Source organism: Trichoplusia ni, chromosome 9 (assembly GCF_003590095.1).
Source record: "Trichoplusia ni isolate ovarian cell line Hi5 chromosome 9, tn1, whole genome shotgun sequence".
In the NCBI taxonomy this organism is placed as follows: Eukaryota; Metazoa; Arthropoda; class Insecta; order Lepidoptera; family Noctuidae; genus Trichoplusia; species Trichoplusia ni.
The window spans coordinates 1,483,517-1,508,565 of record NC_039486.1 but is presented as its reverse complement, the minus strand read 5'-3'; the positions used below and the strand labels follow the sequence as shown (position 1 = coordinate 1,508,565).

At 34.9% G+C, this 25,049-nt stretch overlaps 2 protein-coding genes across 2 annotated transcripts; one reads left to right on the top strand and one right to left on the bottom strand.

Annotated features, from left to right (window-relative positions):
• Positions 1–15,000: 15,000 nt before the first annotated feature.
• On the top strand, positions 15,001–17,203 carry LOC113497514. The gene is made up of 3 exons (XM_026877091.1): positions 15,001–15,283; positions 16,540–16,673; positions 17,007–17,203. Exons 1-3 carry the CDS (start codon positions 15,136–15,138, stop codon positions 17,154–17,156), a joined length of 432 nt encoding a protein of 143 aa, XP_026732892.1. The 5' UTR covers positions 15,001–15,135; the 3' UTR covers positions 17,157–17,203.
• A 1,767-nt stretch (positions 17,204–18,970) lies between these two features.
• On the bottom strand, positions 18,971–24,782 carry LOC113497666 (putative fatty acyl-CoA reductase CG5065). The gene is made up of 10 exons (XM_026877332.1): positions 24,576–24,782; positions 24,112–24,228; positions 23,729–23,851; positions 22,789–22,914; positions 22,252–22,396; positions 21,761–21,862; positions 21,286–21,472; positions 20,839–20,945; positions 20,231–20,363; positions 18,971–19,933 (listed from the first exon to the last, which is right to left on the bottom strand). Exons 1-10 carry the CDS (start codon positions 24,672–24,674, stop codon positions 19,711–19,713), a joined length of 1,362 nt encoding a protein of 453 aa, XP_026733133.1. The 5' UTR covers positions 24,675–24,782; the 3' UTR covers positions 18,971–19,710.
• Positions 24,783–25,049: the final 267 nt, after the last annotated feature.

Genomic DNA, 25,049 nt, shown 5'->3' with positions numbered 1-25,049 from the left:
TCCTTCCTGTTTGTTTTAGATTTTGATTAATTTATGATCTGAAAGGAACGGTCCTTTAGATTGTATTGTTTCGCGTTAATTCGGCAACAGAAATACATCACTTATGAAAATGTCTTTCTCAGCGGGTTGCCTAATCGCACTTTTCTTTTGGAACCGCTAAAAATGATTAAGCCAAGTGCTTCTGCTGTCATCTATGTGTAGTCATAATAATATAATATCGAAAAAAATAATATTTAATAATATTCATAACAAAATGATAATGCGTTTCCCGTCGACTGAGATAAAAGCAGATACAGTTTGCACATCAACAACAATGAAATAAAAGCAGTACCTTATTTCAACGCCATAAGGTTTTCTTTTAAGTATCCTGGCCTAATATGTTTGGTAGACTGTACGTTATGTCAATGTGGACGCATGATAAGTAAACACTCGGTTCTCCTTAAATTATTCATCTTTTTTAAACAGCTGTTGGTATTTTTGTCTGTATGTCGCTTTGTTTTGATTCACGTTCGTTTTCTATTGTTATTTTATTTGTTCCTGTCAATTGTTTTCCTTTTAAATGCTATGAAACGAAAAATATTTTTACCAGCACCTTTTTACACATTTTCGCTTTATTATTATAAATATTAGTTTTTCTAAGAACGGCTTCTGTAGTAAGAAATTGTATAATTATGTCGCAGTGGGTTTTATAATCATTCAAATTATAGTATATAGTACAAATATACCCAAACTTAGAACGAGCATTCGTGAATCACACAAATGCTTGTCCTACGCTGTGATTGCCACGCTTCACGTCACAGTGGTTTGCCGTCGAAAACTTTGCCACCCAATCCATGCAAAGATCATCATCATCATCATCGTCATCCACAGCTTTTATCCTCCCGCTGCTGGGCATAGGCCTCTCCTTTCTCGTGCCAATTTCTACGGTCCTGTGCTAGCCTCATCCAGACTCGACCCGAGACCTTTATTATGTCATCGACCCATCGTGATCCGCTTGCTTTGCTATGCAAAGATCACTACTAAGAAAATAAATTGCTTAAAATTCTCAAAATGCCGAAATGTTTACTCAAAATACGATACTAATATTAAGCAAAACAATAATGTAGGTCATTAGTATTCTTTGTTGACTACAGATTATTATGTTCGATACAATGTTTACAATGCAATAATTAGTGAATCAGATAGCCAGTAGTAAAGTCCATTGCGATTGTTCATACAGCTGAGTTGCTTCGCCAAATACAGTATTTGACTAAGGTCGGATTTTTCAATCGCCAGATAACTTTTATCTGACGAATATGTTTGAAGTTTTGTCAGCTTTTGAGTAGAAAATATGTCAAACGGCCATATTTATTCCTTAGATAGAAGTTAACTGGCGATTGAAAAATGGGGTCTAAATCTAATAATATAAATTTGTTTAGACAGACAATTCGATTTCAAAAAAATATCGAATACCTAATTTTTTTTTTATCAAATCATTAAAATGAAGGATGATGCAAAGCACTTAAGTATTGTAGTGGGGGCTTAAACATCACTTGCTAGTAAAAAGTTACGTCACATGAGGTTTTTGTGTCTCCTTCATTTTTTACTTACTAGATAAAAGAAAAAAATACGTAAATCTGTCCAGCTGACAAGCGTGATATATATATTTTTTGAAATCCACAAATAAATTGTAAATGTTAATCCATGTGAAATGAAAGGCATAGTAATAATAAATATTTTCCTCTTCTTGAAACCACAAAGCCTATAGAGAAGCAACATTTTTAGTAGCGTAAACGGTGACGAATCGCTCAAACGTAGGAACTGAACTATTTCGAGTCAAAAGAAACTAACGCAACGTAGTTTTCCTTTATTATTTTATCTAAGTATTAAGAGTGTATAATAATATGTACCTCGCGCGTCAACAGTTTGTCTAAATTGAGAATCGAATTAACACTGGTTTACAAAGAAGTTACAAAGAAAGGCAACTGTCCCCATTTAAATAAATGTTAACGATGTTGCTCTATATTGTAAAGTGCTCTTTTAAATTTTCAAAACCTGCTAATATGAAAATTTGGGTTGAATGATTTAAATCGAACATTACCTAAGAACACTCGCACACAATTCACCTTTAACGCCAAACAAACTATAAATTTATAACTATATCTTGAGCTATAATACCACGGAAATACGAACGAAAAAACAGGCAGGCAGACACCTCAATGTTAAAACCCCTTTTTGTTTTTTTTTTATTTTAAAAACGGTTACACAAACACAAAAGTTTGTCCTACGTGGGGATCGAACCCGCGACACGTCACGCTCAGTGGGTTTGGCGTGGTGACTCTCGGCTATCCGTGTAGTCGAATCTCTTTTTCCGTCGGGTTTTATTAATTTAGGTCACAGCAGTTTTCAATTCGTAAATATGCTTTAGTGAAGCAGCTCTGGCCATAGCCCCAGTTTTAGTCAACGCAAGTCCAACGTCGCTTGTGCATGCCCTTATCTAGTGCTGTAATCATTATACTATAGATTTGGTGTTCCTTCATTAAGGTCATTTGGAGTGGTTGAGGTCACCACGCCTAACGCACTGAGCGCGACGTGTAGTAAGTTCACGAATTAAATTCTAACTTGAATTTATAAGTGTAGTATGAATCATATATATGAAAATTCGATATTTCCAATTCACAGTACTAGCTAGGTATATACCAAAATCCAACTGGTAATGTTAGAATACTGAACTAATCACGTTCGGCAAATATTATCCCAACCTCGGATAAGTTGAGCGCACCGCTACCCCGACTATTGTGGTACCGAATAGTGATGTAGTGAATTAATCCGTAATGTCCACGGATGCGGGTGATGAATGATTATTCATCGATTATGACATTGATTGTGCATTGATTTTTGTTTGTCGTTTTCACTACCGAAGATACTGTTGTTCGTCAGTATTCTTTCCTTTTAAAGCAACCAACGCAGCAATGGTTCGAAAAAACTTGATGAAACGGAAGAACTTTAGACATGGGTATATGATGACTGATACAAAAAACTCTATGCCATACATCGTTTTGATCGTGTTTCAAACAAAAATACATCTTATTATCGCCCAAAAATACAATCAAATCTTTTTAGTTTTCGTAAAAAAAAATATACGGAAATCGTAAAAACTCATATCATCTAACAACCATATTGGACGTCACTAGTTTTTAAGGATTTCCAAATTAGTATTCTGTGTAAAACCTTCCCGGAATCGATGAATTAGCGGCGTCGGGTTCATTAGCAGAGTGTGCTTGTAGAACATTCATACTTTCAGTGGAGACACTTTGTTTTACTCAGTGATAATATGTGTACCTTTATAAGAGACCTGAATAAAACTATACATAGTCGGCTGGTTATACCTGTCGAAGGATAGATGGCCATTGCAGCAGAGGCTTTCAGTAGAGACCACGAATCGGCAAGGCATTGCAGAACACTGATTTAAGTTTGTAGTAACATTATGAGGCATAGTTACGTGCCCATTCTATTTTACTCCTTATATTGTAGGTTAACTCAATTTTACGATAAACTACGATTTTTGTTTTCAATTATTGTACCCTATGTATGAATCGCTTAAGATTATGTTTCGGACGTTGTTTGGATACCATAACTTTCGACATTCGTTAGCATTGATTGAAAACACTCGATAACATTATAACGACAAAGCTAAAGAGACGAAGATCTTTAAAAACTCAATGTTATTTATGATATAAGATAGGATATGATAATGATTGCAATATCTGCCTATATTTTCGTATGAAAGCAAAACACGGATAGCAGAGTAGAATAAGTCACCAAGCTAAGTGAAGACAAGAATTCTAAGAAGTTCTCGGCTGTATTTGTGAATAGAATCTTTGTAACAAGCCTGCCGCCTAAGGGCGAGAGTAGTTTTTTTGTTTAATATCTTATCTAGGTTTTTTATTTAATGGACTAGTCGAATGAGTTTACGGATTCCCGAAAACATAATGCCTAACTTTTACGGACTGAAAGCTCGGTTTGCGGTCAGAATATTAGAAAAGGCTCGAGGGTACCCTACTCTGAAACACTTCAACCCGTCCAGTGTCCGCCTGAGGCCAGGGTGGACGAGTTTTGAGATACACCTTGAAATTGGAATTCCTAGTTTATCTTCTTTTAATCTCGGATGCAAAATTTTGTCGTGCTAATGTGTGATATCCTTACCACCACAAAACTTTCCTGTAACATAAGTTATATAAGAAACTATTAATAAACATGTGATCGACGTAAAACAATTATCTAAAATATTTGATTGATTTATTTTTATACTATCTATTGATAAAAATATTTAAAACACCGGACCGGCACATTGCATTGTCGACCAGTTAGGTACCTTCTAATCGCGCCTAAGGAGTTTAACTTCAAAAAAATGAAATATTTATTCATACCATGTATTACTTTTAAGTTAATCATAACGCTAAATAAGTTATCATTTAGTTGGGCAATCTGCTCCACTAAACATTACTAAGTCTGACGAATATTTGAGCACAATTCACTAATTCAATGTTACAAACAATTCGTGTTAAATGAATAATCTGTTTGAAATCAGTTCAGCCGTTAACTGTTTCATGTATTATACAAGTGTAACACATTGAAACATTAACGAAACTAGTCCGGATATCTGTTTTGTGACCGATCACATTTCGAGGGTAGTCGCTAGCTCACTGAATGTCGATGTGTTTATTCAAAGGGATTGCACGGGATTATTCTGATTGGGACTTTCGAAACTGAGTGATAAATGTGTGAAAGATTATGTTGGCAACGAACTTTAATAAAAATAATTATTCTCAACCCACTGCAAGAAATAGGACGTTCTTAATTCGTCAGATTTTTTTTATTACCTTACCGACCTTTAGAATAGACAAACCGATTTGGTTGATTCTTTTTTATTTAACGTGAATTAATACCTGTCATTGAGTACGTAGAAATACCATAAAGTAAGGCTTAATTAGATTTATTTAAAGTCGTTTCTATGTTTTTGTACTCGTTCTAGTACCAGAGTAATTGTGTAGAATCAAAATATTTTTGGAGACAGATTTATGTCAGTGAGATGTTTAAAGACACTGTCTACAATGCTTTTTTGTTTAAAATTATTCAATGTCTAATAAGAAGTCTCGCACCGTCACTAAATAATTTACATTACATTACATTTACATACATAAAACTCATGATTCTAAATACTATAAATCTTTTTGAATAAATTATTAATAGCAAGAAGCATTTTTATTTATTTGTTAACTATAAATGTGCTTAATTATAAGTAAGTATAAAATATTTACAAAGTAAAAGATATTATTAAAGATAAGTAATGAATGACACCAGAATAAGGATGGAATAATGAATTGAATGCGTCGAAGTCCGCTTCAGTTATCCCACAATGTTCATGACATCCCATTTGCTACGGAAATCTGTTAGGACTATCCGGTTAGGCTGGGGACAGACAGCTTGTGACGAGGAGGGTCATCTGTCTCAATAGCCACGCTGAAAATGATAGCTATGAAGCAACGTACAGGGCGAGAACCAACTTGAGAAGAGTGTTGAAGAAACTTTTGTATGAGACTATTCTTGATGGTAAATATGGTATTCAGATGAAATTGATAAAAGTAGAAACCCCAAATAATGATGATTGAATGTCATCCTAACATACAAGATAAATTTTGTCTTTGTAGAGGTTACTGATCATGTACATAGATATTTGATCATTTGGATTAAGAAAACGATGAAATGGTTTAAATGTACAAAAAATCGATAAAAATCGAGCTTATTGCTAACAAGAGGTTTCAAAACGGGTCGTTTAAAAAAAAAGAAAAAAAAACACATTATTTTTATTTTAAGCTAATTAACCTAACAGCCGTGTTTAAAGCAATCCTTACTAACCACTAGTGCGATCACTGTTGCGTCAACGCCATACCTCAAACTTAATTGCCGTAAACCTTCAAGTTATGCAAGGGCCAATGATCATAGATCTGCGGTTGCTATTAATTTATCTGTAGGGGTCTAAGTACGTTAAGAGAACTTGACAATACATTCCTATGGCTAATGTACTGGTATCTTCACTCAAACCAGGAGTGTATAACGTTTAGTCGAATTTTGACGTAAAGAAGTCGAAGAAAAGCTATGATGTCTTAAATAATATTGGGTATTAACCTAAGAAAATCTAGAAAAATAGATTTATAAAAAATATTGGCACAAAAATATAAAAGTGATACAGTCAGATTAAGTTTCGGTTTCATGTCATGACTTTATATTTCCTTACGTGCGAAAAATGATGCGAAGTAATATATTATACGATAATTCATAATTCATAATGGCCCTATCTAGCTATAATAGTTAATGATTACAGACGGACGGATGGACAGACGATGAAGGCGGAATCTCTGAAATAGAGATCCATTTAAACTATTCGGTTACAACACCAAAAAAGGACACAGTTTGAAGAAACAAAAATATGACTCTCAGAAGATCAATCCCAAAATTTTCACATAAAACAAGAAAATTTCCGAAACCGGTTTTTCCCAATTAACTTGTTTATACAGGAGATAAATCCGAGGCCTCTTAAAATTTAAGAGCATCTTGAGTACCCCTCAGTTGGTACCTAATTGTACAAAGCAAATGCCATTTGAACCCTTAACGTTCTTTGAAAGAACCTTTAAAGCTAATACGCGGTACTTTTCGTGTGTGAATAAATAAAAGGATTTCTTTGGTACTTTTTACGTAGTCATTTTGTAGGTTGAAGTGAAATAAGAGTTGTTTTCTTTACACCATACAAAACACAATTCTTTTATAAGAATATCGAGAAATAATGGAAGTCAAACTAGCGGTTATCAAAAAAAACCCTGTTTACTATCTAACAACTGTGTAAAAGTGTTTCCCTCCTCCCAAACCCCCTGACTAATTTTACTAAGCTAAAATCAAGTCTACCCCTTTTATTTGTAAAGTGACAGGATTCTAAAGGACACCAGCCCCATTGATTGAATCATGTGATTCAAATCTTAACAGTTATGAAGTAATACTGGTTGTAGGCCTCTTACGTTAAAAGTATGTTCATATAAATTATCACAAAGGCAACTTTTATCCCATCGATTCACGTCCCAAATTGATAATTTTGCCTATCATCTTTGACGACCAATTCACCACAAGTCCATTCCACCGCCAAACTTCTAATTTATCTAACTAGTTATCCCATCCACCGTTTTAATCAATTTTTCTATTACCAATGCAACAGGTTTCCAATATATACAACGTTTTTTTTTGGACTGAAATATTCGTCAATCTTCAAGCGAGCCCAAACTCGACGGGGCTACATTCACATACATAACATTCACTACGGTAAGTTTTTTGGCCATTTTTGAGCTTCAGCATCAGATCACCCTTATATCTTCATAATATTGTATTATCAGGTATAGTCACCAGCACGGATCTTGGGCGCTGAACTTCACCTGCGCAGAAGTGATTTTTTGGGTCCCTTTTGTAGTTTGAAGTGAGGCGCGGGGCGGACTAAAGTGCAGTGATTGGCCCGCAGCGCATCGCGTTATAGCCGTCACTCGTGATTGGTTGAAATTCGTTCTTTGCTGCAGTTGCATGTACCTCAAGACGACGAGTACGAACAATTGATTGGTGTTTAATTTTACGATGTGCAAAACGATCCCCACTTTTCCGCCGAGCGCTCAAGATCCGTGCCGGTAACTATACATATTCATTCGAATTTCTGAGTAACGGTAACCGGGAAGTGGGGTTAACTTTACTTACAAGATTCGATTACAGACAAAAGGACAGGTAAATAAAAGCTTTCAATAATAAAAGAGGAAATAGTTCCTATGCCCACACTCGATCCATAAATAACACGACACCACTACGCAATTAAGCCACCCGATGACGTCATTACCTCGTTATTACGTCACAGCGTCAATGGGAAGCTATTACTTGACGTTATCTGACATTAATGAGTAATACAACATTTTCATCGACGTCTCTATAAGATTTATTAAGGATTTGTGATAAATCTTTTGTGGCATTAATACTGTTCTCAAGGTGTTTGTTTAAGTTATTTATAGTATATTTAAGATTATAAGTAAATGAGGATTGGTAAAGGGAAAGGACAAAGTATCATAACTTAATGATAGTGTAAACTTTTGAAATGAAACTACTTTTACGTATTTTTTCGCGGTTTAATTTTAGATTTTAGTTCCCGACGTTTCGAAACCTTTGCAGGTATCATGGTCACGGGTCAGTCTGCCCGTGACCATGATACCGCGAAAAAATCCGTAAAAGTAGTTTCATTTCAATGTCTAACATTCGCGTAAACCTAAGAAACCACAGTGTAAAGTTTGTTTCATTATTCGAAAAATTCAATGTTTTTTTTTTTTGTTTCTTAAATTAATATTCTTAAAATGATTTGATTTAATTCAATGTAACTTCCCATTTTACCTCCAAGCACTTTTTAAGCATAAAAGCTTTATAACGAAAAAAATATTTTTTTTGCCCCTGCCTGCAAAGTAAATATTATTACACATGATGGCTTTAAAACAAAAGCATTATAAATATATTAAAACATCGAAAAATATATAACGCGTTTACTAAAGATATCTAAGCATTCCTAACCATACGTATGTTATTACATGTCCCGACTAGACGAGGGTGTGACGTGCGAGTAGATAGAATTAATGTCTTCATCGGTTCGATATTATTGAATATATTACCAAAATCGAATGTCCTACTGACCGAATAGGAATTACAAAGAATATTAAAGAAAAATACAAAAGAAATAAATAATAAAATAAATAAATGCGGACAACATCACATACATTGTTCTGAACCCAAAGTAAGTTGCTAAAGCACTTGTGTGTGCCTTGTGCTTGTGTGCACCCAGACCCAAGACAATGTAGAAATGTGAATTTTTACATTGACTCGGCCGGGGATCGAACCCGGGACCTCAGAGCTAGCGACACCTTGAAACCGGTGCGTACGCCACTCGACCACGGAGGTCGTCCAGATATAGATAAAGATTAAGACAATTTAAATAGGTAAAGTTTAAGATGTAAAATAGTAAAATTTTAAAAGTAAAGCGGTTATGGGAGCCAGACTCGCCACACGGAGGATTTCATAAAAATAATAAAGAAAAAAATATTTGTTAATGAAAATGGTCACCAATTAAATTTTAAAACGTAACAATGCCTTGCTTAAGACTATTGGTATTTGCGGTTATTACGGCAACAGAATCAGATACACCATCTAGAATTATGTAAAGTCGCCGATATAGCCCGTAGGATTAGCAAGCTGGCAATGGGCGGACCACGTAGCGCGAAGATCGGACGGCCGATGGGGCAGAAAAGTTCCGGAGTGGAGACCACGTACCACCAAGCGCAGCGTGGGAAAACCGCTGGGTCCCGTTGGATGCAGGTGGCAATGAACCGGTTGCGCTGGAGACCTTATGGAGAGGCCTATGTCCAGCAGTGGACTGCTATAGGCTGAGATGATGATGATGATGATTAAGAATTATGAACTCTCTAGCTAGAATGGGGCTTGAGATGAGTCTTGGTCACTGACGAACAGACAGTAGTGCCTGATTGATACTATTCCGTTGTGTACAGCACCTAGTAACCTAAAAGCCAAGTAATTATTTCTTAGAAAATCTGGCAACAATTACCATTATTCATCAAGCTATTTCCATTTCAGGTCATCAGTTTTAAGACTAAATAAACGCACCAAAATCGATCCATTCCTTTGAGAATGTATGGTGTATGTTGTACATGGCTATTATTAACCTCTTTGATCAATCCTAGTCGTAACGAATATTCAGAATCCAGACCTCTGACAACCAGTCCTACCAAGGGTATCGTATCGCCTCTTGTAAAGTACTGCTTTGTAGCTGCATGCGTTTTACCTCGCTTGGAACAAATTGGAAAATGGCAAGGTAGATTCTGCTTCTCTGCGTTCTCAAATATAGTTCCGATTCTGATTCTAATAAAAAAGAGAACGATTCCTGTCGAATTGTGTGATACATATATTATACACACATACATACACACTGGGACAATTATGTTCTTGAAAAGTTTATGACAAAGGCGAGCTTAACCCAGAGTTGGGTGTATCCGTTTTTCTAAACCTGTTATTTTAATTTACTTCTGTCTTAAATGGCAAATTAAATTAATTGCTTTTGGAAACGATTAGACGTTGAATGTCTTGTCAAGATTAAAGTGGCTAATGTTGAACATTAGATAGGAGAAAATGCCCCTCCGAAGATTAAGTGCCAAGAGTTGAAAAAGTAAATTTAAAATAAGCTGTAGGCATTTAAACAGTATTGATTTAGAAACCAGAAAGAATAAATGTATATGTGTACTAGAAGTATATTATTCGAAAAAAAGTTATATAGGTAAATAATTAAACACAAATTATCAATTAATGGATATTCCACGCGTACATAATTATACCATAGTCAAACTACCTCGTTAATGAGATTTCTTTAAGACGCACCTCAAATGAATTTACATCAAAGTTACGAAGCGTTCGTCGTCTAAGCCTTAATGAGTTTCTAAAATAAATTGGACGTCGATACAGAAACCGATAATGATTAAAAAGATCACTATCACAAAATTATGTTAAAAACGAGGCGGTATATAAATTAGAAATGATTAAAAAATGATTCTGAAGTATCCGCACTCTTTGGAGGGCGTGCGTAAGACTGGTGCCGCTGAGGAAGCGAGAAACCGCACTGCACGGCGTATAACGGCATCTCTTTTCCAGAACTACGAGAGACTCACTTTTAAAGCTGGTGGTAGGCAAGGTAAAACAGATTACCTACTCCCGAAACAGGTTCGGTCCAGTTTCCCATTCATTCATTTATTTATTCTAGCTAATAATGTTAATTATTGTCAGTAACACGTCATATCGTAATTTATGATTTTGACTGGAATTACAAACTAAAAACGAACGTGTGTTATGAATGTCGTTAGCTATTGATGTGGCATAGTTAACCCTTACCAGTGCTTAATGATGGACTGATGACCTTAAAAATGAAGCTGAAGGTGGAGGACCAAGTGTTGTGAGCCACTTGGGAGGGGGCTATGCCCAACAGTGTACTTCGATAGGCTGAATAAATGCGTGAATGAGTACTCGATTCCGTACTCCAAGGAGTAAACCTTCAGGTCCTCTGGGGAAGTGAGACAACGATTATAAAAAGTTACAGTAAGGATATATAAAAATGTGATATACCCATTGTGATCAATTTTAAGCCGCATATCGCATACGAGGTACAGAAATAATCCGATCATATAAAAAATGGCTGAAAAATATCCTCTCGTATTAAAAGAATAGCCGGATTATTTTTATTCTGGATCAAAAGGATTTGTTTAGAAAACCAATCTGCATTAAGGATATTGTGCCAATTTATGAATTGCGGCTCAACTGGACCGTAACCCTAAGGAATAAGGATTCATATTGTTTGCACGTTTTGAGGTCGGTAAAATGATCTCATTTCAGGCATCATATTATGGCCTGCTTTATAAATTGTGGACACATTCTGTTAAGTGGGATCCAAAGAATTTTGCCTAAAAGATGGTGATGTAACTAAGTTTTTTCGAAAATAAACGTTAAGATCATTTTTCATTTCAGATTTTAAACCGAAGGCAATAATGGTAGAACTGTCTTTATTTTTTTTATTTTGCAGGTGCCTATCTGAACTGTTTCTCCTAGATTGGAACAGATATTGTTATCAAAGCCTGGAAGCAGACTTTTATTAGAGTCGTTCCTTTAAAAAATATTCATTGTTTAATGTTGCATCTTTTTTAGTTAACATTTATGTTAACTAAATTATGTTATAAAATTTCAGCCCTTTTAGCTAAGTGTGTTTTTTTTCTGAAGGTAATTCCCGCTTTTTAAAATTTCATACTTGTATCGCGGGAGTTTCACAAAAAATCAATTCACACAAAAATACTCGGACTCAGCACAAGCTATCATGGATCACACAAATGCTGCAGTTTATAGAAAATTCTCCAATGTATGGTGTTGGATCTTTTAATTCTCTCCCATAATTATGCTGTGCCGTACCTGAGAGGGTCCAACGTGTCAATTTTGAAACCCACCAGCTAATGTTAACTTACAAATATACATTTGGAACGCAATAAAGAGAAAGATACGAAAGTAGTCGAAACGAAATCTAAATTCGAAGCAATCCAACGTCGCCATGCCATTGTAGACATGTCACTTGGAAAGTCACTCAAAATTTTTCACTTGGTATCGTTTTGGATGCAGCCTATTTCTAACCTATTTTGTGATTCAGTATTCATACATGAAAATTTTCCCATTTGTTCCTTTTATCTAAAATTATTGTCAGTCGTAATATATTGGTGTGCTCCCGACCTTTATAGCTCACATTCTTATAGGCCTCTCGGGAAATGGCTTCAAAAACTAACTTGGATGCGGATTCCAGTTTGAATAATTCATTTAATATATCTAATACAAAATTGGTTTGTCTATGTGTGTTATACTTTAAGCAGGTAGGAACAAATCGGATCGGATAGGAGAGAAATATGAGATTGTTTAAGAGGAACCATTTGTTAAATGTAATTTTTTACAAGATTTTGTTTAGTATAATAATAATAATAATAATAAAATCTTTTATTGGTTCTAAAAACATATAACAAAATAATTAAACCCACCAAACTGTGTGACAGTTTGTCGGCGTTTGTAGTAACACCTATCCCGTTGTCAGTGTGTCTGCCGGTCTGTAATCAAATCTTGCAAGTTGAATTTGACCCACTACACGGTTTCTGATTGAGCTGAAATATTGACAGCATATGTATATTGAGTGACAATACAAAAATATGATATTTTTAACGAAACCTCCTTTTCAAAGTGAAACCTCCTTCAAGATCCCTAGTGAAAGCTCTTTCGAACCTGGGATTTGACAAGCAATCCCCTATAAAAGACGGAGCGCCCTTAGCAACGCTCTCTCTCCGCTGTCAGCTGGCTTCGCTGGAACACCTCCGTGACCTTCGTTGTATTTATTCAGCATAGCAGCCATATTGTTATTTCGATAATTGCCATTCATATTCCTTTGCAGTAATTAGAGTTTGATGTATTAACTTTAAGTTATCTTTGTAATGATTTGCTTAAATTGTTTGTGACGTAACCATGCTTACTTTGTAAAAACCTGACCTCACTTCTGGTTTCTAAGAATATGATATATAGGTGTCCATAAGACCTCCACTAAAACATCATTGAGTTTAGATCCGTTTGAATTGTTTTTCGAGTAAGCAGTTAGAGTAAAGCAAATTCCAAAGCTGTTTTCTTTAAGTTAGCTAGTTTTAAGGACATGTCAGAAATATTGGGAACGATATTTATGTCGGCAAATAGTGCAAAAAAATAACGTGAACTGTTGAAGATACTGATTAAAGTTACATGAGAGTTCAAGGTCGAAATTTATTGTGATTTATTACAGTTAGCGTCGTTATATTTAACAATATAGATGTGTCGTCATTCTACCTGTTTCTATAGTCAAGTAATTCTTATCTCAACCACGTAGTGCTAATATTTTATATTAATAAAAAATACAAGGCGATCTAGTTTAAACTCCAATGACGTCACAAGACGTTTCCCAAATAAAGGAGAAAGTTTTCAGGTATTATTAACGTGTCAGTATCTTTGTTCTCTTTTTGCCCCTATTTTATTGAAAAACGAAACAAATTTGAGCTGAAGGCTTACTTTTCTGCATATAATGCTAATTTGTATAATAATATGTGTTTTCCTTTTTTTTTAAACGACTCATGCATTTAAGGCACTTAATTCCTTGTGTTGCGGGGTGTTTCACAAACATACAAATCACATGCACAATGACACCCAGACTCAGGACAAGCATTCGTGGCCCACACAAATGCTTGTCCTACGCGGGGTTCGAACTCGCGACACGACGCGCACAGTGGGTTTGGCGTGGTGACCTCAACCACTCGGCTATCCGTGCAGTCTAAGTCTATCGGCTACATGTTGCATTCGCCCAAATCTGTAGACTTTTTCTAACTCTCCTTTGTTAGGGTTAGGGTTAAGGTTTTTAAGTGAATATGACTGGTAAAAAGGTAAGTTTCATGGTTACTCTTAAAAAGACGCTTCGATCCACATTGATGACTTTGTATGCGGAATCTATATCTATACAGATATATAAAGCTCAATACTATGTACTATACTAATATATAAAGCTGAAGAGTTTGTTTGCTTGTTTGAACGCGCTAATCTCAGGAACTACTGGTCCAAATTGAAAAAATATTTTTGTCTTGAATAAACCATTCATCGAGGAAGGTTTTAGGCTGTATACCATCACTCTGCGACTAATAGGAACGAAGATACAATGGAAAATGTGGAAAAACACTACAGATATAAATCATAACGTAACTTCTAACCACGTGGACGAAGTCGCGGGCAACAGCTAGTAAATTTATATTTCGTAAGTGTATATTGATTTGAAAGTCACAGTTGTTGTTGCAACACAATAAACAGTGTTTATGTTAATACATAGACATTGTTTCTTATATGCAAAGTATTTACTTTGCATACTTATTATATAACACAATGTTACAAAATAAACACTTGAACTCGATCGTATGTTAGCAATTATCGCTCTAGGGTCAATGATATGAGATAAAACTTACACTGTAGGGAGCATCCATATAGTACGCAGTTTTTTTTTCGCCATTAATATTAAATTCTTTCGTTTGACCTTGGCAAGCGTACGAATTGATGGTCTATGTTTCTTACGTAGTCATACATACAATTTAATCCATTTCTGGTAGAATAAGGGTAGCCATTGCATGCGTTCGAATCTGCATAGCAGACGGCAGAATATAATGATTAAATATTATTGTTCTAGACTATAAAATATGTGTGCGCAAAAATTAAAAAAAAATTCATGGAATTTATTTTGTGTAACACCTTTAACAATATTTTTCCAAATAAATAAACATTCTTTTCTATCAATATTGGCAGACATTTTTTTCTGACATCGTCTTATCTTGGCATAATTAATGGTTGATCCATCCAATTGGTCTACAGTTTTAAGTAACAGCAAAGTACACTGAACGTCTGCCAAGAAAACATTAAGGAAATAATGAGACATAAGTCGGTGCGATGTTAACAAAGGTTTTATGTGTTTTGGTGATTGTCAGTGTGTGTGTTGGTGATTATGTGACTGATGATGACTATGTGGACGCGGTTATTGATATGCTGTTGAATGGAGTCAGTAGGGAGTTTGAAATGTCTGGTGAAGTTGACAATGGTGGGCTAGATTGATTTGTTGTTTTATCTTCTGCTTCTTTGTGAGTGTGTGTCATTGAACTCCTCCTAAATGTTTTTTTCTAATCATTTTATTCATAACACAAGCAGATAAAATAATATTAAACATCGCCAAACTGTGCAACAGTTTGTTGGCAATAATGGCGCTCTCTTACTTATAATGTTTCGTAAGACTTTGGTTGGCGCCCAAAAAAATGATAAAAATTAATAAGCAATGAATTTACGGCGGTCGCATGACATAATTGTAAATTTGATTTTGTTTTTTCAATAAGTACCGCTGTAAAACATCAGACTTAGCACAACACACAGCGCAATAGAAAATAACCAATTTCGTGGTCGGTATTTATCACCCAACGAATTTATGACCGCAACAACATTCCGACAGACAAACAGATATACATCATCTGTAAAAATTTCTAGCGTTCCCAGTTCATGAGAAACAGCATATTAAGGAACGGAAAGACGAACAGACATCGGTACCTTGGCGATGAAACTCCGTTTTTAGCCTTTAGAGTACTTGTACTATTCTAAAGCAATTCCTTTGTGCCAAGTTCTATTTTCGGTTATATTTTTCTCGTTTTCCTCGCTCAAAAATTAACTTGATCGATTAAACCTGTCTGCGGTTCACTGAGAAACAAGTTCATGAATACGATTAATACGCTCTGTAGTATTAACTTCGAGGTGATAACGGTGCTAATTCTTTTTTTAGAGGTTATGTTTGTGTTCAGAGTTCAACGGCCTGGCTGACTGTTTTCTCCACATTTGGTAATGAAATCCTTTTGTTTCGTTCAAATATGCTTAATATTAACATATTAACGTCTCAAATCCATCATATTGAAAAATTACCATCGTAAACGTTTCCTCTGTGTATCATTAATACATCAATCGTGTTTTTCAATCATATCATGGTTATGACGTTTTACCTAGTGTCAGACGGACGGAGAGACAACGTTGCCTTAGTTTTTGGTTCCGTTAGTTTTTATTTAATGGGCATAATGCCATGGGAAAATAAAATCGGGATAAAAACTATCCTATGTTTTAATCCTAGTTATAAACTATCTGTGTACCACGTTCCATCTAAATCCGTTCAGTGGTTTTTGCGTGAAAGGGGAACAAACATTCATATATACAAACTTTCGCGTTTGTTAAAAGGATATCAGATTTAAATGACACTTAAACTATTTATTTTATTCACCAACAAATATACCAATATTCATATTCTGGCATATATATTTCCAGGTGAAGAGCCAGTCCTAGCTGGAGGCATCTGGAAATGCGGCGAATGTGACAACTTAGAAGAATCGAACCTCGTGTACTCTGAAGTTAATGATGTCGATAAAGAAATGATGTCGGACGAATCAGTGGATATACAGGTTCGAATTTTATAGCGAATGATTCGATTTTATATATTTCTTGTTAATTTCCTAAGCCTTTTCAACAAAATACATAATTCAAAAGGCCCAGCAATAAAAAAGATCCACTCAGCTGAAGGTTCTTAAATACTAGATACTAAAAATCACTGAAGGGATATATCGTGAATGGTCTTGGCAAACTGACATATCGAAAAAATTTGTTAGATATCCAAGGAAAGTACACCCCGGGCTGTTATAGGGGATAGCAGCCAGAGACTCTGGCTGGATATAGTTCTACGCCTAGTTGTATCCTGATTGTATTTTGTTACTAAATTATGTTTATTTCTTTTTCAGATCGGCCTCTCCCTACCAAACATGAAGTGTGTGACAGTGACCTCAAACGTGGCTGGTATCGTGAGGCGCGTCGCCGGCGCATGCCGCGGCGACACCGTCACGCTCAGCGTTGCGCCGGCGCAGCATTTCACTGTCCAAGTCTACAATTAAATATTTTTATGTGTCCCCGAAATATTAAGTATGAGTTTTCAAAAGTCTTTCCTTTTTTATTAAACAATGGTTCCCTCGATTACTTTAGGACCAAAATTATGTCCTTTACCATGAGCTGATGCAGCGCCTATACTAGTAACAGTCTTTGTGATGCTAATTTGGGACATATTGTTTTTCGAATTGCTTGATTACTAAACTGAGTCAACTCTCTAGAAAAGACAATGCGATCTGTGAAACTTAAAGAGTATAATATATAAAGCATTGTATTGTCGTATGCAAAATAGCGTGTTTAGTTTCAGCCATTCTATTCAAAATGGAAGGGAAAAATGAAATTCATAATCATTTTGTCCTATAGACAATAATTCCTTTTAGATCTTTTTATTTAAACCAAAAATAAAGTGAAAAAGACGTGCCCTATAAATACATAAGCCTATTACGATAAAAGTGCATGGCTTGATAAACTTTTTCTAAAAGATAACAGCGCAGAAAATAAAAATTCATGATTCTAAGCCTGCAACTACATTGCACAAGCGGAAGCGGTTTTTTTCTCATTAGCGTTTTAATAATCGCTGAATATTACAGTTTAAGGTTTATGTGATGCAAGACATGTATTTAATTAGTGTATTAGATTATCCTGATAGCTCCGATTGTCATAAAGATTGAAACCCTTTCGAAACACTTTTCTAATAGCGTATGGTGCACACTTGCACAGGGTCCATATGTTGCTAATCCTTAGGACTTTCCCATCTCTAGAGGGGAATTGCCCCAACATCGGCAGTTTGGACTCTCTCTTACCCATTTTTAATTATTATATTAATGCATTTAAAAGTAAATTTTATCTGGTACTATTTAAACATACGAAAAAATGCAACGCCAATGAATATCGCTATCTCTTATTACTAAATTGCTCTCTTATATTATAATTAGTTATTCTGCCTCTAGTTTAGCCGACTTCATTAAAGTTGTGTCTAACTTTTACAAGGTGTAAATATTTTTACAGTTGAAACTAACAGCTTGTTATAACTATCTTCTGTGGGTGTTTATAATAAGAAAAGTCTCGTAGTAAAATATTTTGAAAAGGATTGCTCAAAGTGAGTGCATTTTCATGTTGTAATGTTACTCACCATTGTAATGTATAACTAGCATAGGGCTTCTGTCTAAAATATATAATTAGTCAAAATATTTATTTTTTCAAAAATATGGTTAAATTTTCTTTTACTTAAACAAAACAATAAGTTATACCTTAAGTTCAAATCTCAGGGCAGGTCACGTATCATTCATTCATTGGCCTAGCCTTTTCCCAACTATGTTGGGGTCGGCTACCAGTCCAACCGGTTTCAGCTAAGTACCAGTGTTTTACAAGGAGCGACTGCCCATCTGACCTCCTTAACCCAGTTACCTGGGCAACACGATACCCCTTGGTTAGACTGTGTATCTGTACAGTTATTAATGACAAGTTTCGCAAGTCACTTTTTGAGTCAATTTAACTCCGTACAAAATTACATCAAATTTGGTCAAGAGTTTCAGCCATGAAAGTGTAACAAACTTATTATTCACAATCGCACCAATAATATTAGTAGTTTTAGTGATAATTTTTGAAACCTTAGAAATTACAATCGCCAAATAAAACGTTAAATATAAGTGACGTTTATTTGAACTAATGGCAATAATAATTTAGTTAAGTCGGATTTAAACGTGACTTAATTTTATTTTTAACAAATGAATGTAAAAAAAGTCAGCACATTATTAATGTTCATGAAGTTTTTAAACTTAAGCTGATATCAAAAGATTTTTTTAAGACTTCGGAATAATAATATTACAATTACATTTCTTTTGGCTTTATGTCATGTTTTACTTAAATAATGCTTATACAAATTTACATATATACAATCATTCTTCTACTTTACCTAATTTAAGCACTTCATTGAACTGACAAGTCAACGTCACGTTATTTGTCTAAACGAAACCTCATTCCTGTACATTTGAAGTATTTCATTAGACGTATATTCTATTAAGATTTCGCACTGCATTAAAAACTGACAAATAAATGAAAATAAAACACGAATTCTGTTAATTAGTAAAAAAAACAGCACCTCATGTTCAGGTTTAACTAATATCAATAGAAAACATTCGAACGTACAAATGACAGTCCAAAGTCACGTGACCTATCGAATTTAAAATGTCATTTTCATACATTTGTTATAGATTGTAGGCATTTGTAGGTATATCAATAGTAGAGGGACAGGTCACGTTTAATTATAAAACGTGTTTTATGTAGTAAATAGTAATAAATTATACTCTTAGGTAGGAATGATTTATTTTAAAACTTATCAACAAAGTTAGAGCCGTTAATGACAAAATAGTTATGTTTTACGATACTTATGACATCGATGGGGCAATAAATAATTTGATGTCACGTTTCGAGTTTAATACTTTTTACACAATTAATTACATTAAATTAAATTTCAAAAACTCTCACAAACACACGCCACCGCACTTCGGAAACGGCAAGCGAATTTCATCTGTCCTACTCCTATATAAGACTCAATTCAAACTAGTTTCTCTTCTCCAGAAATCGTCTCACTCCTGCTCCATAATCACTGAGGTATTCAGGCCAGTTGATATGAGTGGGGTCACAAGGGAACATGCGCTTGTCATTGTTAGAAAGAGATGCATACAGCTCTCTCATCCTGTCTGCCTTCATCACCCAGGAATTTGATGAGAAGAAATCTAGCGCGACACGTGTCTGCACGACTAGGTATAAGAGTTTTGTGTATCTGAAAAGAATTCCCCCAATATGTAATAACGTGAGGGATCAGGTAATAAAAGAAACAGAAAAAAACGAGACGCGAGACGATCGTTTTTTCCCAATCCCGATAAAGAAATTTACAACGTTAATTTTTTTTTTAATATTTATTAATAAATATACCAATCTCTTTATCACAAATAGGAAAAGAATAAGTTTATTTGTGCATATGACTTATTATTATATGTATATTGTTTATTAACCCCATGGCACCAGGATTAAATTCCTTTACTCAGGAGCAGTATTAAAAAAACGCTGTAGTACTTACTTTGGCTTTTTCCCAATAATCCGTCGGTATAAATCAGCGAGGTACGCTGGCACCACTTGGAATATGAACGTCACTATTGTCGCCACCAACCGGTATCTAGTAAAGATGAACCAACCGGGTAGCGGCATGGCATCTGGAAAACGAAAAATCTATCCATACATCTATTGTAACCCATGACAATGTAATGGAAAGATTTTAACCCTCGCCTCGGTCAGTGACTACAGTGGTGAGTCCCGAGTGAGGTTAAAGTTAAAACACAATTTGAATTCAATTAAAAAAATAAATTTGCTATAAGTATTAATCCGTGTTTCGGAAGGCACGTTAAATTGTGGCTCTCGGCTGTTTTTCACCCTTCTTTGACAGTCGTTACAGGTAGAAAGAAACTAGAAAGTCTGACAACCAGAGTAACTAAGGAGAATCGTGTTGCCCAGGTAACTGGATTGAGGAGATCAGATTGTAAAACCCTGATACTTAGCTGAATCCGGTCAGACTGGAAGCCTACTCCAACATAGTTGGGAAAAAACTACGACGATGATGATATTAATTATATACATATGAGATGGATAAAACAAAAGGTATTTAACCGATATAAGGCACATATCACTAACAAGTTTTATGCCGAATCGCATCATCTATGAACGCTCCCAAAAGGTTTCCAATCGTCAAAGGATTGCACCCACTACTGCAGCAATTGTATATCTTCAGTTCTTTTGATCTGGAAGCCAAATTATCGTTTGTTTATAAGTTATCAAGTAAATTGCATTGTTATAATTTTTTCTCGAAAATAATATTAGATTTCTGTAATTCTGTAAATAATAATAATATTCACAACGCCATCTGATCTTAAAATAAACAAAACTTGTATTTTGAGAGCTAAACAACTGATAAACATACTTATGTACTTTTTCGCATTAATATTAAAGATGAATTACACCAAAACTCAGAAAAAATGTTCCAGCTCATCTCACAAACATTTTTTGGGTGGGAATCAGAACCATGACCTCAGACAATAAGACGAGACCAAAAGAATCCAAAATATAAAAAGAAACCCATACTTGTTATTCCGTGCACCCGCAATGATCACCAGATTGGCGACGTAATCTGCTGGTATGACATCCACGATAATGTTTTTGTGTCCAAGGAAGACCCTATTCAGACCCTTGGCAGTGAATACGCTGATACCAGTCGCTCCGTACCAGTTCTCCAGCCAGCCTTTTATAGGATCCTCTAGAACAGCCGCCACTGGAGAAAATTGAACATTATACGCTATACTCAATTATTTATTGCAGTCCATATGTTAGAAGGTTGGTAATAACAAGTTTAAGATACAATATAGACCATGTCGAGTACGTAAAGTGAGGAGAGAGGAAGAGGGCTGAATAGAAATTTAATCCGATCAATATCTTCCAAATTATTTTTTGTGATGATAGTTCATGATAGTTCATGAGATATTTTTTTATATAATTCTTATTTTTTTCTCATCGTGTGAGTATAGAGTATTTAATAATATCTAGGGAATTTTATACTCACCAACAGAAGGTCTAACAATAATTGTGGGCATGTAGGCACAATTTTCAGCGACCAAATGCTCCGTTAACGATTTCGTGAATGTGTAAGTATTGGGGAATCCATCTATAAAATGATCAAATTCAAGTATAGGTAGATACTCTCCTGTCTAATTTTCAGAATGAGAACTAGGTAAAATCAAAGTATGTAAAATGAGTATGAAAAACAAAAGTATGAAAAAACAAAAGTATGAAAAATATTCCCGTTGTACGGTTTCAAAATGTCAAAATGTTTCAATGTCCTATGGAAAAAAACCTTCAAATTACTCCAGCTGTAATTGTTAAAGTGTCATGGCGTAAAGCGGAGTGAATCTTTGACAACTGCTACGATATGTTTAAGCTAAAATATTACGTTTACTCATATAAATAATGTCGATAAAATTTGTTGGTCTGATGGAATCGTTGGTTAACAGGTATCTAAATTATTTTATTATCGTCACTAAAAATATTCCTTACTCAATAATTTCATGGTTTGCTTCTCAGTCACATTATGTTTATCTAATTTCTCCAGTTCTTTGATATCAGCCGGCGGTGGATACAATACCTCTTCTATTACATTTCTATTTATATTCGTGTACGCTGTGGATATGTGGAGAAAAACCTGTTGGAAGAAAAAAAACGGAATGCTTCTTACGTCATCATCATCATTATCAGCCCATGTTCGTCCACACCTGGACAGATGAATCCCGAATTGCACACCATCGAGTTCTATCTTCGGCTGCTCTCATATACTATTACTTAAATAGGACTCATCCAGGTTTCGACATGTATTACGGCCTAGTGGCGCTTCGTTTTCCACTAATGCCTGCAGCCTAACTGACACACTGTTCAAGGTTTATTATTAAAGACGTTGGTGCTGATTTTGACTTCTTTTTTTGCTATGAATATTCTCTTTTTTATTTTGAACACAATCATTTAATTCTGCCATACTGGCACTAGAATTTTTACTTCGATTATTTTGGACTTGAAATCTATTCGCATTATGTCACTTACTTCAACTTTCTTCATATTCCTGCATAAGTCAAGGATTCTCCTCGTACCATCAACATTGATAGACCAAGCTTCCTCAAGAGGAGCATTGAACTTTATAGTTGCTGCTGAATGGATTATCACTGAAACCTGTAAGGACATACCGATTATATTTTACTAGCCTTTTCCTGCAGTTCTACTCGTAAAGATATCAGTTATGACTTCAAACGCATAACCCTCCCGACTGGGTTAAAAGTAGCCTTTTGTTAATCGAGGCCGTTAGCTACATCTAATTCCATATATATTGTTCTTATTTTATATGGTTACTAGCTGTTGCCCGCGACTTCGTCCGCGTGGTTAGAAGATATAAGTTATAATTTATACCTGCCTTCTATCTATCTATCTGCCTTCTATCTATCTTGTAGGATTCAGTCAGCGTTTGCAATGTAAGCGCAAAAAATGTGTTTTTTTACGACCTCACATTAGAAACCTCAAAAATTGTAGCCTATGTGTTATTCTGATGTATAAGCTATTCAGTAGTTTTTACGTGAAAGAGTAACAAGCATCCATACATCCATACTTACAAACTTTCGCCTTTATAATAGTAGTAGGATAGCAAACAAATATAAACACAAACTTGACACACTCTCTATGATGTAAGTGTGATAGTGGACAAGAATTAATATTTATAAGTAATTAAGTGCATGCAATCAAACTTGGTATGAGAAATAAATGTAAATTTGAGTTTCTAAACTGCTTCTGCTGTCTAATGCTATAAAGTATCTATGTGTAATATCATCACTCGCATTTTATAATGTATTTTAGTTTATAGCTATTTTGTTAATAAATCATTAGACGATTACGAAGAACTTTCGCCATTGCTTTCAATATCACAAGTTGTTTTTGAATTATCTCACTATATTAAAGTAACAACATCACCTGCAGTACAGTTAAAAGTACTTACTTCTTCAATCAGTATATTTTCTTGTTCTTGACTAATACCCAGACTAGGTGCTGTAATGTCTCCAGGTATCAAAACTATTTTGTCTAAATCTTTTGGTCTCTGGGTTTTAAGTCTGTCAAAGAGCTGAAAATATTATTTTTTAGTACACACAATAAGCAGTAAACCCATGAGTCATGGGGTGCACTGTAAACACTAAATCAGCAACACGTTTCTTCACAACAGAATTTGTTGAAAAATAAAAACATATTATTTTACTACGTAGAAAGCGCTGTGATACGGATTCAGATATATCGTCCACCATAACGCGTGTCAGGCGAAAACAACTGATGCATTCGAGTCCTGCCTAAGGTTGGCAAAAAAAGAATTTTTATTCCAAAACTTACACTATCATCAACGAATCGATCAATCCGTTCCTTGATTGTGAGTCCTTTCTTTTCTCTTATAAGCATGTAAATTTTAACTAAACCTGGACAACAGTACAGCAGCTTTTCTATAAAGACCTGGAAATAACAATACATTCTTAAAAAAGTTTTTAATGTGACAAGAATGGCTTACGATGCACGATCAAAACCAAAAGGATTGTACGAGGGATTGAACGACGGCCTTCAAACTCAGAGTTTCAGTAACCTTGAAAATGTAATACGAAAGCAAGGGAGCTACATCATTTAGAAGTAGAGCATAAATCGATTCTACGGTCAGTGGGTCAGCTAAGGTTAATGAAAACAATGCAAGACAATTATTTTTAGGGGAGTTTTTAAGGTATATATGCTTATAATACACATTTATATAGGACGTTGTCTTCTTCAATATTTTGCATACCGGTAATATTTTTAAATTTCGAAGTTACCTTTCCAAGAAATCCAGTGCCTCCAGTTATAAACACAGATTTTCCCTCATAGAAGTCCACGATCGAAGCCTCATTTTCATGTGATGTCACCGCGATCATTTTGAATCTCTCCTTCTAATTGACAAAACAAGTGCTGACTCGCGAGAATATAATTATAGTGACAAACTCCGTTTAGAAACTATTCAGACAACAATAGCTTATTGACTGAAGTTTCTGATGATAAATATTTATATTATCGGTATATTTATACGTTGCAGTTATGCTGTGAATTTCGTAGAGTTGATGATTGTCTACTTTTCTTTGGAACTTGTTATTTGTCAACTATGATTTAATTATTTTAAAGCTTCGTAGATGAGTAAAAATTTAGAAAGGATTGCTTGAGGTAACAGCCTGCGTTGGTCCTTTTTATTTTTTTATTTCGCTATTTCGCTTAATACAGAAACCACCGAATCAAAGTTCGGTGACACAAGATAC